General features: G+C 38.1%; 1 protein-coding gene across 2 annotated transcripts in view; it reads right to left on the reverse strand.

Annotated features, from left to right (window-relative positions):
- Positions 1–1,066: 1,066 nt before the first annotated feature.
- Ect2 (epithelial cell transforming 2) overlaps positions 1,067–17,069 on the reverse strand; it is a 57,898-nt gene continuing 41,895 nt past the window's right edge. For both annotated transcript variants that reach the window (XM_026788533.1, XM_005343899.3), the window contains 3 exons: positions 7,118–7,225; positions 4,691–4,834; positions 1,067–1,307 (listed from right to left, as the gene is read on the reverse strand). In XM_026788533.1, the coding sequence (XP_026644334.1) occupies positions 1,218–1,307; positions 4,691–4,834; positions 7,118–7,225 (342 nt within the window). In that variant the 3' untranslated portion in view covers positions 1,067–1,217. The remainder of the gene's footprint in view (positions 1,308–4,690; positions 4,835–7,117; positions 7,226–17,069) is intronic.

Raw genomic sequence — 17,069 nt, forward strand, 5'->3', positions numbered from 1 at the left:
AGTAAGGAGGCATTCACGTTTGTCCATGAAAATTTCTCTGAAGAAATTATGACAGGACACTAAAAGATGCTTGTGTTTTAAGCTATTTATTTACAAAGTTTTTGTTAATAACTGCTTTTAAAATATAACAAAACAAAGTCATATACTAACCTGTGAAGTACACACACGGCACAAAAAAAAGGTCCATCGTCAATTAAACTAATAGAGCAGATTATTGAAAATTAAGTAACAAGGAGGCTTACAATACCCCTTGAACATATAAGAAATAATACAGTTGGCTGTAGGAACCTGAGCATTCTGTATTATTGACTCTTAAATACTACAATAGAAGATAATGGCAGATTTACCAAATACTTGACATTAAATTTCCAATCTTACATTTCATGACAGGACTACAGTCAAAAGTTTACCACGCATTATATCTATGCACTTCACCACAGACTAGCAAGACAGATGGCAACTTCAGAACGACTATATAGAAAATAAAAGCAGGTCTTAACAGTGCCCCATGGTCTTCTCCTTTGAAATAAAATTCAACACAGTGGTCAAAACTAAAGCAAGATTTGACGGTGGCTAGAACAAAAATAAAAATAAAGCCTCTGAAACAAAAGTCCATACTAATATCTGTCTTTGCAGCATATACAATGCTTTGTAATCTTTCTGTCCTACCTCAATTTTCAAAATATTTTCAATCTTAATTATACAGTTAGAACTGGAATATCTTTCAAAATTCATGTGCTAGATATTTTATTTTAAAAGAAAACCAACTACAAAAGAGCAGTTGAGCAATCAAACAATACATGTGAATAAGCCCCCAGAATTAACCCAGAGGTTAATAATTCAGTATTGCATTGCCATTTATTCTCTGCATAAATCGCGATACACAAATATGTACTTCCAAAAATTCATTCAAGAAACTATACAAATAGACAATAGTATTTTACATCCACCAAGAAAGTTTACTCTATTAGGTTACAAAGCTACTGATCATCATGAATAACTTAAGTTACGGGTCTTTGGATGTGAGAGTCAAAGAGATAAATTACATCGAAATCAATTTTTTTTTACATGGATTATATTGAAAAATGTAAGAAAAGTAGTTTTTCAAGAACATAAAATGGCATTGGTTAGTGTTGCTTAGACTTTCACCAAGTGCTAATAAGAAGTACCATTTATGTCAGCATCTTACTGAAGTATGAGGTCCCGGGGATTAAGTTTCATATCAAGTGAGTTGTAGATCTACTCAATGTATGACTTCTCCGTTCAAAGAAAGAAGGGAGGCTGACAAGGGAGGGAGACGGAATACCCTGTGAAAGACATGACAAATAAACTTCAATTTTTTTCTTCTCAAAACTTGTGGCAGAGCTCAATGCCATGCCTACCATTCTGACCCTCCCTCTACTAATACCATGACAATCCAGACACTCCCAGTTCCAAAGTCTTTAAAACCAAAACACAAGATCAGAGGAATGGAGCAGGAATAAGACACAATTAAAACTAGTTTAGCATTCTGAAACAGAAGCTAGATGACTAATTTACCCAATGTTAAGTCAACCAGCAGACGCTGCTTAGTAATTAAGAGCACTGGTATCTTTCCTCGAGGCACTCATAGAGCTACAGGTTGTAAGTACAGTTACAACTTGTCAGTTACAAGACAGACAGGTGAGGCCCCCGTGTGCTCAACAGAGGACAAGGTTCAGGAATCCCCGGGTCCCTCCTTCCAGGGACTGGACGTGGGTCTTCAGTCTTGGCGGGAAACACTTTGCTGCTGGGCCACCTAACTGGTTCTCTCTTAATTCTTATTAAAAGTGTGTAGTTGTGTGTTGTGAACTACCTAATGTGGACCCTGGGAACCAAATTCGGGTCCTCTGAAAGAACAGCAAATGTTCTTATTAACTCCTGAGCACTCTTTCCAGATCCCTCTTAATTCTTAAAGCAAAATTAGGAAGAGTAAAAAAAAAAAAAAAATCACATCATGGAAAAGTCATCTATCCTCCAAGATTTCTGTGCCATATGCACAACTCCTGTGTGTATCTTTATGTGCATCTTACTCCACATGAAATTGAACAGGACAACAACACTTATCAAAATGCTGAGGAATAGAAACTTATTCTTTCAAAGGTCAAAGTTATTCATCATCAGGATCTTAAACTATAACCAAAAAACATGCAGGAGGTTATAAAACCCAAGTAGGTATAATCAAAATAAACTAAAAGTCTACTTTTTAAAAAATGCATATGGATAACTACCTATATCTAAACAGAGGGTCTATAAAAAAACTGGTTCCACATTTTCATGCAAAAAGGAGTAAAATCAATAGTTCAGAGAGCAACATTAATAAGAACTATCACTCAAGTGATGAAATCTGGTGCCCTCAACAGTTAAACTCTGGGACCTCCTCTGCTAGAACTTTTATGATTTACTATATAAAAGCCATTTTTAAGAATCTACATATTATAACACTCTCCTTTAGATGATTATTTTCCTGAGAAAGAAAATTAATGGAACCTGCTTATTATGAACTTAATAAATTCTTTTATAAAAACATCTTTTATTTGGCAATATGCAAAAACTAGTTAATCTAATTTACTATAAATTCAGGTGATAATAAAGCTGAGAATTCAAAAGTCCCAACCCACATAAAGTGATTCAATGGAGAATATTTTCTTTTTTTTCCCACAAATACAAATTTCAAATAGCCAATAAGCTCACATTTAACTTCACAAGGTTTAATTCCATTGGTGCATAGCTCCTAATTTTTCACAAATGTCAAAGGTGACTTCGGAAGAATGGGGTTTCTTTTTTAAACGTTGAAAAGGTTTTTTTTAAAAAATCAGTTACTTCCTTCAGTAATTTTGAAAAAACTAGAACAGGAGGTAGAATGCTGCAGATGGGGACCAGGAAGACTGCATGTGCCCATCAGTGGGGGCTGAGTGCCAGACATAACCATGCTTAATCCAGTTGCAGTGCTTGTGGAAACAGAACTGGCAATCTGTCAGAACAGAAATAAACAACTGAGGAGAGAGCACAGAATTCTTAAAGATATCATCTGTATAAAATTTACTACAAATAACAAACTTTTTACAATTCTTCTAAAAACAACACAACCCATTTACCAATATTTAAAGGCAACAATATTTACAATGGCTATAATGAGGAAAAAAAGCTTTGGACTTAAAAAAATATAAATCTGCTGGGCAGTGGTGGTGCCCACTCCCAGCACTCGGGAGGCAGAGGCAGGCAGATCTCTGTGAGTTCGAGACCAGCCTGGTCTACAGAGCTAGTTCCAGGACAGGTTCCAAAACTACAGAGAAACCCTGTCTCAAAAAGAAGAAGAAAAAAAAATTATAATCTAACAAATACTTATTTGCATTGTGCTTATAATTTTGCAAATCTATATTATTTTCATTTTCTTTTTAAAAGAAATCTGCCTCACATAGGACAAGCTGGTTTCAAACTTGTTACAGAGCTCAATAGCCAAGGCTGACCTTGAATTTCTGGTCCTATCTCTATTCCACTGCTGTTGGGATTATATTGATATATGTCTGGTTAGCATAGTGCTGGGGACTGAACCCAAACCTTGAGACAAACACTTTATCAAATGAACTACATCTCCAGCCCAATTTTGCATGTACTTGTAAATATACTCATTTTTTGCTATAACTCTGTGAAGCATTAAAGACATTAATTACCTTTTAAAAAAATAACTTTACCATTATGTTCCTTACCTGCATTAGTTTTATGACACAAAACTAACTACTCATTAATACTAAAGCATCCAGTATGCCAGACACTAAGCCTTTGACATTCATTAATTTCACCCTCACCATTACTTTAGATTTCTTTTACAGTGAAAGTGAAACAGATCTTTACAGTAGGTAAACAGCAAAACAAGGTTTTGAAAACTTGGGTTTTTAGAGTTCATGAACTTAACTGTCACCCACACTGACATACATATGTGATTTTATATATAATTCAGTTCTCTGATGTATTATTGACCTCTTGTTTATAAAAACTCAGAAGCTTGCTAAGTGATGTATAGCTAAGACCTGACAGCCACTTGATTCCCATACCCTTAGTAGCTGAGTTAATGATAATCTAAGGAGAACACTTCCGGACTTGAGTGATGTGACACTGTTAGAAATGTCTTCACTAATCATTCTAACACCCTCAAGGCAGACTGCTTAGGCACACTTAGTATTTGCACGTGATTTTAGATTCCACAGAACCCTTAGTTGTAAAGGGTACATCCGACTCATCAAGCCAAGTGAAAAGAAACCTTAGTCCAATGTTACTGGCACTTATCAAATAGAAACATAACGTTTATATTAATTAAGTGATAAGCCAGACTAAAGCATGCTTCTTTACTTATGAAAATTAGAATGTCTCAATTCCAGTAAATTTTCACATCCAATAAACTACATAGTAGGTATGCATCTAACTCACTAAAAGCAGGATCTTAGCTGGGTGTAAAGGCACCGGCCCAGTATGTGAGAGGCAGAGGCAAGTGGTTTCTGGGTTTGAGGTTAGCCTAGCCTATACAGTAGTTCTATGAAAGCCAAGGCTACACGGACTCTGCTGGAGGAAAAAACAAAGAATGGACCTTTTCAGTTGCTTTTATAAGTAAAAACAAAGTCAATTACCTCTCCACATCTGAGTGAGTCCTTTAGTTTATTGAACTAACACCTACCGCTAAGGATGATGTGCTGGACAGACGGCTCACGGCAAGTTTGCCACTACTGGGAGGGCTCCTTCCCTCTGAGCTATGGGACGATGAGAGAGCCATCCGCAGAGCTCTCTTGGGAGTTTTGGAAAAAGAGAACGCTCTTGTAACCTGAAGTTTAAAAAGAGTTAATATTAATTAACTAGACAAACTTAAGATGGTTCACAAAAATTTCTCTACACACACACACACACACACACACACACACACACACACACACAACGACAAATATATCATTTCCACAAATAGGATGTGTTAGAATTCTCTTTGGCATAAGCAGCGGGAAAACAAAATATGCTCTAGCCTATTCCCTCTTGCACTTGGGAACACTGAAATCCAACGGAAGAGAGAGAGAAGCAGAAGGAAATAGCTAGCCCAAGAAACAGGAAATTTAGGGTTTTGTTGGATTGTTTGTTTTTGTGGTGCTGGGATTGGACTCAGGATTTCTATGTGATAAAACAAAACAAAAAAACCACTCCTCACTAAGTTCACCCTCAGCTCAGACCCATCTCTACTTGTCATAGTGTAGTTGTACATTACACTCCTCACTAAGTTACACCCTCAGCTCAGACCCATCTCTACCCTGTCATAGTGTAGTTGTACATTACAAATTCACTTGAACCCAATCTGTTCAGCTCCTCTGAATCATGATCTAACTAGTTTACCTACTATGTTACATGTGTTAAGGAAGAGAATATATAAAAGTAGTGCAGTTTCCCTTTCAAAGGGAAACAAACCTTGCAAATAAAGCAGCAAACTATATAAGGCCATGTGGTGGTTTGAATAGGAATGGCCCCCATAGACCTAGGTGTTTGAATGCCTGGCTTAGAGTGGCACTATTAGGAGGAAGAGTTTCACTGAAGGGGTGGGCTTTGAGGTTGCAGGTGCTCAAGCTACACCCAGTATGGGCACAGTTCACTTCTGTTGCCTGTGGATCAAGATGTAGAATTCTCAACACTGTCTCCAGCACCATGTCTTCCTGAATGCTGCCTTGCTTCCCACCATGATAATAATGGACTAAACTTCTGAAACTGTAAGCAAGCCCCAATTAGATGCTTCCCTTTATAAAAGTTGTGGATGGTGTCTCTTCATAGCAATAGAAACCCTAAGACAGACTTCAAATGTTCCTTGGCTCTCTGAAACCCTACTTCTACTTTGGGGGGGTGGGGGGTGGCTATCTTCATAACCCAGGCAGTCCTGGAACTCAGAAACCCATCTGCCTCTTCCTCCCACGCGTCTCACTTAAAGGCATGCACACCCAGGTAATCTCTACATTTTAAAATCCCCATCCCAATGTAAGCTGAAAACACAAATAGACCTTGTTTTCCAACTCAGTCATATGCTCTGGCTAAAAACTATTCTTGGCATTACTTAAGATGAATGAACACATATTTCTATCTAAAACATCAGCACTACTTACCAACTCTAGTCTGATTCATGCAATAGCCACTACATCAAGAATGCCACAGCAAGTTCTAAGTACTGTGACAAAGATGCCACTGAACTTTATAAAAGCAAATCTGTGAATCATCTCCCATACTGTAGAGCAGTTCTGTTGTAGACTATTGAGTGTACATACGTGTGTGTCTGCACATGCACACAGCAGGTCACAGGGCAATGCTGAGGAATATTACTTTAAGTGTGCAAATCTGTGTTACATTTGTTTTATGCTATATCTGCTTATTTATGTAAACATGTGTTGCTATTTTACAAATCTGCCTAAGGCAGCCGACTGGTCTAATAAAAAGCCAAAAGGCCAATAGCGAGACAGTAGAGGAATAGGCAGTGCTGGCAGGCAGAAAGAATACATAGGAGGCGGAACCTAGAGAAAAAAGAGGAGAGAATGAGGGAGAAAGAGGGAGAAGCCCAGCTGCCAGTCAAACAGACACAGAATAGGTCATACAGAATTAAAAAAAAAAAAAAGTAAAAAGACCTAAGGCAAAATGTAGATAAAGAAAAACAGGTAAATAAGTTGTAAGAGCTAGAGGGACAAGCATAAGATAGAGCGTAGTGGAACAAATATAAGCTAAGGCTGAGCATCCATAACTGCTAATAAGTCTGTGTCTTTATTTGGGAGCTGGGTGGCAGCCCAAAAGCAAGCCTGCTACAAGGCAACCAACCACTGATATGTAATCAGGTGCTTTCTAACTTTTCCTTTCTTTTAAGTTCTGGCATAGAACTACCAAGTAAGGCACACAGACTAACCACAAACCTCTGCCATGCCCCCGAACTATTATCAATGTCTCAATGCCCAGCCCCCTTGGGTCATAGAGATAGAGCTTGAGAGTTTACAACAGCTCTAGAATATTCTTCTATTGGTGTTGAAGTCAATATTAGCTTAACTTAATGTTAAATCACATTTTAGAGTTAAGTCCGGAATTTCACCAAACCCACCTTTTTTGAAGTCTTTTTTATTGCTCTAGATGCTCGACTCAATGTACTATCCATATCTTTTGTATTTACTTCAAAAGATTCTGGATCAGCCACATACATAAGATTCTCCTGTTGAAAAAAATAATAATTTAAGTACAGAAAACAACTGTTTCCAAAATCAAACCATTAAGCATCGACATATATATGGTAACGTTTATAAATAAAGTTACTTCAGACTCAGCGGTAGCAGGTCCTGGATGTGATTCGTGTTGCCACCCCATCCCACTATCCCCAAAACTGTACTGTGCTTAACATGATCTCTACCCTGAAATACGCCAACTTGAGGATAATGAAAAGTAATTGAGTAAATGAATAGTTTGCTGTGGACCACATTACATAACGCGAATCAATAGAATATACATCATATAAAAGCTTCCTAAACAACCTAAAACTAATGTTATGAATTTAGGAGTTAATGCTTCAATATAGTCTGCCACAAACCAATAATACATAAACTTTCCTTAAGAGACTCTCACCCCTGACTTTCTTCCTCAGTTTGTTTCTGGAAGAAACCTAAGGACCTACAGCAACAGCAGCTAGGAATCACAGTGTGTTGAACACTCTTGAAATTGTGCAAATATTCTGTGTAAATATGAGCCAAGTGCTCTTTTCTAAGAGGAGTGTTCCCAGACTATAGAGTACATCCCCCAAGGAACAAAAGCCTTCCTAGCATAATCTAAAAACCGTGGATCAAAATTAACTTTAAAACAAGAAAACCCAGGCTAGAGAGATGGCTCAGCGGTTAAGAGCACTGACTGCTCTTCCAGAAGACCTGGGTTCAATTCCAGCACCCACAGGGCAGCACACAACTGTCTGAAAATACAGTTCCACGAGATCTGACACCTTCACACCAATGCACATAAAATAAAGTTAAATAAATTATATTAAAAAAAAAAACAACAAAAAACAAAAAAACAAGAAAACCCTTTGTCAGAACATGGTTTAAGAATGGAGTCATGCGAGGGGAATTCTGAGCGGTTGTGGGAACACGCCAAGAAAACAAGACAAGAGTCTTGTGACCTCCGTTTCTTCAAAGACAGAATTGTTTTGGGGTGTGTTTTCATGTTCCTCCCAGGTGTGGTAGACAAGAGAGAGTTTACTACGGATTACTTGCTACAACTATTTGTTTTTTTGTGTATATGTCTCTACGGAAAAATATGTTTTTGCCACATTATAGTACAGTTTCCTCAGGGAACTCTTTTCAAAGTATAAACTGTCCAAGGCTCTGAACAAAGTTGCTATTGTAGGAGGCTCCATTCTCCCAGGTTCTGCCACCTCTAGAGTATAGACAGCCCTTCTCCAAGTAATTACAAATATTACTATCCAGATTTTGTTTGGACTTTCAAAGGCAAGTTTATACTCCTATGATTTTCACTTTAAATTCATAAATCTAGACCAAAAAAAAAAGGGGGGAGGGCAAGTGACCTCATCCCCTAAGCACTGTAAATGAAGCCACCTATTAGCACCACCAGTATGCAAGTACTAAGAATTGTATACCATCTTGTGAAAGCTATTTTTTCTGAAAGTTTCTCATATACAAAGTGGAGAAAACACCCAACATGTCTAGACCAAAGTACGCACAAGGAGAAAGCCAGATAGTGCTCAGGAAAACTGACTGAAGAACCAAGCTACAAACTGAAAAGCACATCCTACAGTTACAAATGGCTATTTAAAATGAAACGAACCCCAAAATATAAGTGCCTATTTTACTCTCCACCATTAGCAGCCAAATGGCCTTATTTTGCTGAAGCTATTTTAGTTTCTTCATTAAAGTAATCACATTTGGGACTGGAGATGTAGCTCAGCTCTTAAACCATACACAAAAGACCAGAGTACAGTCTTTAGCACCCACATCAGGAGTATTAAATCTGCCTGCAACTCCAACAGACTGAGCACACTCTCTGTCACCCATGAATGGGTGCTCTCACATGCACATATCCCCACATACATACATAAAATTAAGAAAGAAAGAAAGAAAGAAAGAAAGAAAGAAAGAAAGAAAGAAAGAAAGAAAGAAAGAAAGAGGGAGGGAGGGAGGGAGGGAGAGTCATTCTCCCTGCTCCAAACCCACTTTTTCCATTTGACACAACTGCTAAATGACAAGAGGAATCCAATCCCCAACAGATAACAGTACCTGTGGGTGTTTAGATCTGTAAGAAAGACACAATATAAATGACACACGTTTATTTTAGTACTTATCCTGATTTTGTCATCATTTCCAATTTCTATTTTACATTCCTTATTAACATACATACACCTCATTGGTCAAACTTCTGCTTACCAAGTATTTCCCAATTAAGCACATATTTGTTTCTGAAATGGTTTCTCACCTTTTACACTTAACTCATACTTGTAATTAGGTGGAAAGGAATAGGAATATACATCTAATTTCTTAATAATTAACTAATTTTCATAGTATCATGGGGTAATAACTATAATTGAGGTTCTACACAGGTATGATAGTCTTATTTCAAAAACATTTACTCTGAAACTGAAGAAATGGCCCAGCAATTAATACTGGCTACTTTTTCAGAGGACCCAAGTACAATTCCAAAGGACCAGCTGGCATCTCACAGCCATGTATACTACAGTTCCTGGGGAGTCAATGCCATCGCTGGTCTCCTTCTGTACTGCACACATATAGAGTCCAGACATACAGGCAGACATCTGTGGAAATAGTTTCTCATCTACTCTTTCTATAGGCTCATATACAAACTTTTAGAACAGTGCAATAGTAATCTAATCACTATAGCTGATGTTTTAGAAGTACAATTTGGAGGCAGTGGGTAAAGGCCTTGTTTGGAAGCCTAATGCCTTTCTTCAGTCCTCAGGAGCACTGTGGTAGAAAGAGAGAGCCGACTTCCACAAGCTGTCCTCTGGGCTTCCTACACAAGAGCACAGTGGCATACACAGCCCACTCTCCAAATGAACGAAGGTCATTTTAAAGCTTAAGCATAATTTAGTATCTCATATGGTAGCATTACTACTAAACTTTCTAGGTGTCACTGTTTCCCCTTTAAAAATCATCCTAGGGATCAGTCCGTCAAATTCCAAAACTTCTCCATAGGACTTCAGAGACAGAAGAAATCTATAAACTAATTAAAGATGAATCAACACCTGCATATTAATGTTATCACTCATGGATTGCAGATTTCTGTTTCATTATTTTTTGTGCTGGATATTAAAAGCAGGCCTTGGAAATGCGATGCAAACAATCTACCACTGAATTATAATCCTAGATAAACACAAACTTCTTAAAAGAACTTCCATGTTTCTTAGAAGACTATTCCTAAGTGTTTCCTAACAAGTTTTATTAGGACAGTTCATTTTCTATACTTTCTGACAACTGTCAGCATTTAAAAAACTGACACATGTATGAAGCATTATTTGCAACATATGTGTGCGATTTCACTACTTTACTAAGCAGTTCAAAGTTCCACACTAGGCAGAGGTTCTCATCAATCCCCTCATAGTCACATACCACCTCACTGACCTGTCAGCTTTCCACAGCCAACAGCGTAGGTTCTGATTCCTGCCTCCCTTTACCCACAGCACCACAAGTTGAACGCAGTTTAGTAACGTGCTGCTTCCCAATGGGAATGCAGTTCCATAGCTGTGCAAACAACACACTCCACATCCACAGACCACATAAACTATAGCGCTACTCCACAACAGACTCTCACAGGATGGACCATCAGTGTGCGGTCCGCTGTTGGCTAAAGATGCTAGGGATGACTCCTACAGCCGTCAATAAATACACTGAAAAAGCCTACTATGCTCTGGGAAGTTCAAACAATTAAATATATTTTCTGTTAAGTATGTTCTACTTTTTATCTATAAGTAATCCGTCAACGTTCATGTGACTTGTTCAACTTGTGACACTGCTCTAAAAGCAGAAAGGTGGAAATTGCAATGGAGAGGACTATGCAAAGAGCTGACTAAAAACTCAGCGTACATAGCAAAGACTCACCTGTTTATAAACTCAGTGTACATAGCAAAGACTCACCTATTTATAAACTCAGTGTACATAGCAAAGACTCACCTATTTATAAACTCAGTGTACATAGCAAAGACTCACCTATTTATAAAAAAAGTAAGGAAGAAGGGAAGAAGGGAAGAAAGGCGGGAGGAAGGGAGGGAAGGCAGGAGGGAGAGAAAGAGACAGACAGAGAGAGAGGTATTAGGAAACAACCTAAGTACCAATTTGTAAAATTAAGACAAAACTGCCCACATGACTCTGATAAATGTACATTTCAAAAAGCTTTTGTTGTTGTTGTTCTTTTGTTTCTGAGAGCATAAGTAAACTACAAAGCGATGGCCATGAAGAGAAGGCTGATGGGACAGGGAGGTAAGACGAGTATTAGTATAGCATACTTATTTTTAGTTGATTTGGTTTTACTCTCATGTGCAAATACTATTTTTCAACTTAAGAGTAAAAACTATAGCATAAATAAATACATATTATAAAATAAAATTTATTCCATGAATAAAATATTCAAGAATGAAAAAAGTATCAATTTAGATTATAAAGCTAACCTCCACCTTTGCTCAGTTTTTATAAAATGTTCTTTACAATTAAGGCTTCTAGAATTTAAGACTTTAGGTTTGCCGGGCAGTGGTTGGCACACCTTTAATCCCAGCACTTGGGAGACAGAGGCAGGGAGGGGGATCTCTGTGAGTTCAAGGCCAGCCTGGTTCCAGGACAGCCAGGACTCTTACACAGAGAAACCCTGTCTTGGGGGGGAAGAAAAGACTCTGGAGAGATAGCTCAGCAGTAAAGAGTATTCGCTGCTCTTGCAGAGGACACAATCATGGCTCACAGCATCCACATGGCAACTTACTTGTGGAGGATCTGATGACCTCTTCTGGCCTCCACAGACACTGCACACAATATATATGCATGCAGGCAAAACATTTGCACACATAATATAACACTCTTAGAAAGTAAGTTTCTGCTCCATTTTTCTATTGCTGTAACTATTACTGAGCATAGAGAACTAGACAGGGAAAAGTAGTTTCATAGCTGTTTCCTGAAAACAAATAAATTCCTTCTGATCTTAGAGAAGATAAACTAACGGGATAACCAGGTATGCCAATAGAAGGCAAAATAACAGCAGAGCCGTTTGCTAGGATATGAAGAGGAAGCACTGGCCCCAGTCTCTAAGCATGAAAGAAGCAGGGAGAGAAGACACAGGCAAATGAACAAAGTGGGGGAGATACATGAGGAATCCTAGGCTTACTTCTCACTAAGAATCACAACACTTTCAAAACACCCTTTATTTTTAAATCTTTTTCTCTTTCTCAAATTAAATGTAAACAAAATTTAAAACATAGTTCAACCTTGTATTTTTTTAACATTGAGAAAACATTGAGAGTTTAGTCAAAGTATGTCAAACGTAAAGAAACCATGGGTGGCAGTTTTTCAATTATGGAGACAGAAGTGCTGAATCTAAGATCGAAACTACTGAGGTGGTATACACTATCAACTGTAAATGAAAGGGGCTGCAGTTTACAAGTTCGCTTATGAATGCTAATACACACACACACACACACACACACACACACAATCTCACATTTCTGGTACCTTAAGCCAATTAAAGCTTCTCATTGACACCTGAGTCATGGGTCCCTTCAGACCGCTCCTGTAGGCATACAGAGTTCCACAACAGCCCGGAATGGAGCATAACAAGGCTTATTTATTTGGGGATAAATCCACATAAGGGTAGCCCTGCATCAACCTCCCTTTCCTCTCCCTTCAAGCTAACCTCCCTGACTAGTTATACTTCAGGCTCCCACAGGCAGAAGAAATTTCCTTTAGATTGTGAGCACAAGAGACAAATGAATCACAGGTTTAGACTTGAGTAACACCCAATTCACAACAGTATGCGTTTACAACCATCTCAACAGTGGAGACACCCAATTCACAACAGTATGCGTTTACAACCATCTCAACAGTGGAAGAGAAAAGTCTGAACCCTGAAATGCTTGAAATTCTGATTACGAAATATCTATCCCGATAACGTGCAGAATATGTATAAAGACTAATCACATATTAACTTAGTTATAAACAATACTGCCTCACAAGCACAAATCTCTTCCTACATGATCTGTGTCTCTTTCCCAAGTAGTTATAAGTCTGCTTACAAGTTCAGGAAAGCCAAAATAATGCTATTCATAAGCAATGAGTGGCAAAAACTAAAATCAAAACATAAAACATTGTTTTAAAAAAATTATGTTTATGGGTATTTTACATGTATGTATGTATGTATGTATGTATGTATGTATGTATGTATGTATGTGAACTGAATGCATGCCTGGTGTCCACAGAGACCAGATGTGGGTATCAGATCCCCTGGAACTGGAGATACAGAGGGTTTTAAGGCACCACATAGGTTTTGGGAAAAGAACCTGAGTCCTAAGCAAGATCAGTAAGTGCTTTGTAACCCACTGAGCCATCTCTCCAGCCAATGTTTTTTTTTTTATTTTTATTGGAAATGTTAAGCTAGTGGAAAAAATACAAAATTGTAGAATAGGGCATTTAATTCTCAAGTTACTTCTAGACTAATAATACTGTCAAAAGATGATAATGCTTAAGTTCATTACTAGTAAAACTGCGCTGTTGGCATTAGAGGTCAGAAATATACATACATGTACACATATATAACAAAAACTACCATCTAACCGATAACATGCAACTAAAGGTACATGCTGGCACTGGGTGGTGGTGGCACCTTTTTTAAATACAGCACTAGGGAGACAGATGCAGGTAGATCTCAAGTGAGTTCAAGGCCAGCCTGGTCTACAAATAAGTTCTAGTACATTCAAGACTGCTACACAGGAAACCCTGTCTCAAAAAACAAAACAAAAGGCAAACAAAAACGCACATGCTGGCAAAAGACTGGAAATTCTGTTGTAAATATTTTGAGTTAAAACTTTAAGCAGACTGAACTTCACATTTTGAAGCAACAGAATATGGAGCATCATATCAACAGGGAGAAAATATTACAAGGTTTTGGGGGATTTGTTTTTTCTTTTCTGGTTTTTTGAGACAGGGTTTCTCTGTGTAGCCCTGGGTGTCCTGGAATTCACTCTGTAGACCAGATTGGCTTCAAATTCACAGAGATCTGCCTGTCTCTGCCTCCCAAGTGCTGGGATTAAAGGTATGAGCCACCAATGCCAGGCAACAAGAAAGTTTGATAAGAATAAAGATACCTGAACCCTATAGTCAGCTATACAATCATCAATCATTGTTCTTGGCTTTAGTTTCACATTTTTTTAAAGTTTTCTTTCATCCATTTACAAATGGTTACAATAAATTAACAGCACATACAATAAAATAACCATACTTATTTTACTCATTTAAACAGCATCTAGCTGGGTGTGGCCGTCCTAGCACGTGGACGGCTAAGGCAAGAGGACTGCCGAGTTGGACTGCTGAGTTTGAGAACTCCCTAGATTGCACACCAAAAAAGGACACATTTGAGCAACAACAAAAAGAGCAAACTTCAGTTATTTAGGGTACCAGGAATAGAAAAACCTACTGATTCAAATAATTAGATTGCTTTTTTAAGAAATATCAGTTACATGTATATTTATACCTTTTGTACATACATATTTAGAAACATACTTCCTTCAACATAGCAAAATATTCTCAAATAAGACATGAACTGGGGGCTTTAAATTTTTCACTATGTGTGAAATCTTAAATGCAGGAAACAGCTTAGAGCTGATGCCACTGAATCTTTGAATGTATAAGCACAATTCTAAGGAAAAAAATTTCAGCAGACTGGAATAACTCTGTGTTTAAGTAAAAATCAGAACATAGGTAAATGTTTGCTGCCATCTTGTGGATAATTGCAATTTCTGAAATTTCCTGCATCTGCTGCTTGATTATTATCTTCCATCCAGTAAGTCAATAAAAATAATATTTTTAAAAATTCTCATTAGCTTTGCATTTTAATATAATAGCTACACACCTTGAAAGGACTGCGTAAGCATCCTGTTTCCCAACAAGCCATATGCAAACTTCAACATCATTGTAAGGCATGTGTAACTATGGTAAATGTTATTCCACAGCAAGGTTCAAATCAACTCTTATTATTGATACTAAGCAGGATCTATCTATCACAGCAACAAGATCCTATCCTGTATCATTTCTGCAGATCCTGTATGAAGATCTTCCAAAGGAATCGTAAATGCATCCAGCATCTACTAAAGACTCTCAGATTTCTGGCAATTCATTTACTTTCAGTCATCACACCCAGCTCTTTGTTGTAGTTTGTCTGCTATAAAGTTATTTTGTCTTAATGATGGTAACTATTTTAAGAGTTGCTATGAGAAAACTGGATTGGTAACTTGTTTTGATAGAAAAACAACATGCTACAACCTTCCACTGCTTTCAATAAGATGCCAATAAAACGCTCTCTTTTAACTACCGCCAGGCATCCCTATTCCAACAATCTGAAATCCAAAACATTGCATAAAACAATGTGCACTTATGCTGAGGTCAGGAGCAACTGATCTCAGAATTTCAGATTAGAGATACATCTGACCAAAATCTGCAAATGTTCTACAATATGAAAAACTAGCCAAAAGTGTGAGACACTTTTGGTTCCAAGCACTTTGAAAAAGGAATATTCTGCCTGTACTAAGCATTCCTAACAACACCAATGGAAACTTTGAGACAGGAAGTGAAAACCCAGTAGCTGAGATGGCTGAGCAAGAGGCACAGTGACAGGAAACAAGATCTTCCTCGGTGTTGAGGATAGCCAGATGAGAAGGAACACTGTCTGCTTTAAACTTAACACAGGCAAGGTGCACCAAAGACGGCAGAAACTCAAGCTACTCTTTCTTCAACTTGAAGCAAAGTGGAACCATGCCTCTGACCTGGGCAAGAATTAAGTCCAAGCCTTGGACTTCAAAGTCACCAACAGGAACACCCTGGTGAAACCAATGCTGGGCAAAGTCACAAAACCAGGGACTAAACTGCTAGAACCATGCCGACCAGCAGCAGGAAGACTGCCTCTACCAGCAGGACGGTTAACTGGGATCTGGAATCATCTGGGAGGTGGACTCGAGAGGGTCTGTGGATCAGGATACCTGGCTGCTGTGGGTAGCACTGTGCTTCACCACTCTGATATCCAGACCAGTATAAAAGCAGGAAACCAAGCACAAGCGTTCATCACTCTCTGCCTCTTCACTGTGGAAGCAACGGAAACAGCCACTTGAAGCTCCCACTGCCATGACTCCCCACCATGATGCACTATACCCTGCAACTTTAAAAAAGAATTTAAAACAATTGTTTTAAGGAAACTCAAGTTTCAAAAATACAAAGAAAAGATCCACCACTCGGCAGTGACACTTAACAGTGATGGAAACCTTTTTAAAAGTCACTGAGCAGAAACCATGCACTATGTTAAAAAGACAATAGAAAGCATCAGTGTCAGGCTAGGTCAAACGATAAAAATGAAACACTGAGCTCAAAGGCAGCACAGTCAAAGGAAACCAGAAGAAAAAAAGGAGCAAAGAGAGCTTGCAGAGACTTTGGGCCAGCATTGAGCAAAGACGTTCAGTGATTTGAAGGGGCTGGAGAGACGGCTTAGTGGTTACAAGCACCAGCTGCTCTTCCAAAGGACCTCAGTTTGATTCCTAACACGGCTCACAACCATCTGCAACTCCAGGGGATCCACTGGTCTCTTCTGGCCCCCATGAACACCAGGACACAAGCATACATGCAGACAAAACACCCATAAACACAAAATAGTAATTTTTTTTAAAAAAAAATTTAGAAAATGACTTGCAAAACAGCTACATAAGATTTTTTTATACACAAAATTAACCTTAATGTCAATATTTTTAAATGTTCTATTAAAAGAAAAAGCATCTACAAAAAAAAAAAATCACACAGGGCAAT

This window comes from Microtus ochrogaster, chromosome 1 (assembly GCF_000317375.1).
Source record: "Microtus ochrogaster isolate Prairie Vole_2 chromosome 1, MicOch1.0, whole genome shotgun sequence".
NCBI lineage: Eukaryota > Metazoa > Chordata > Mammalia > Rodentia > Cricetidae > Microtus > Microtus ochrogaster.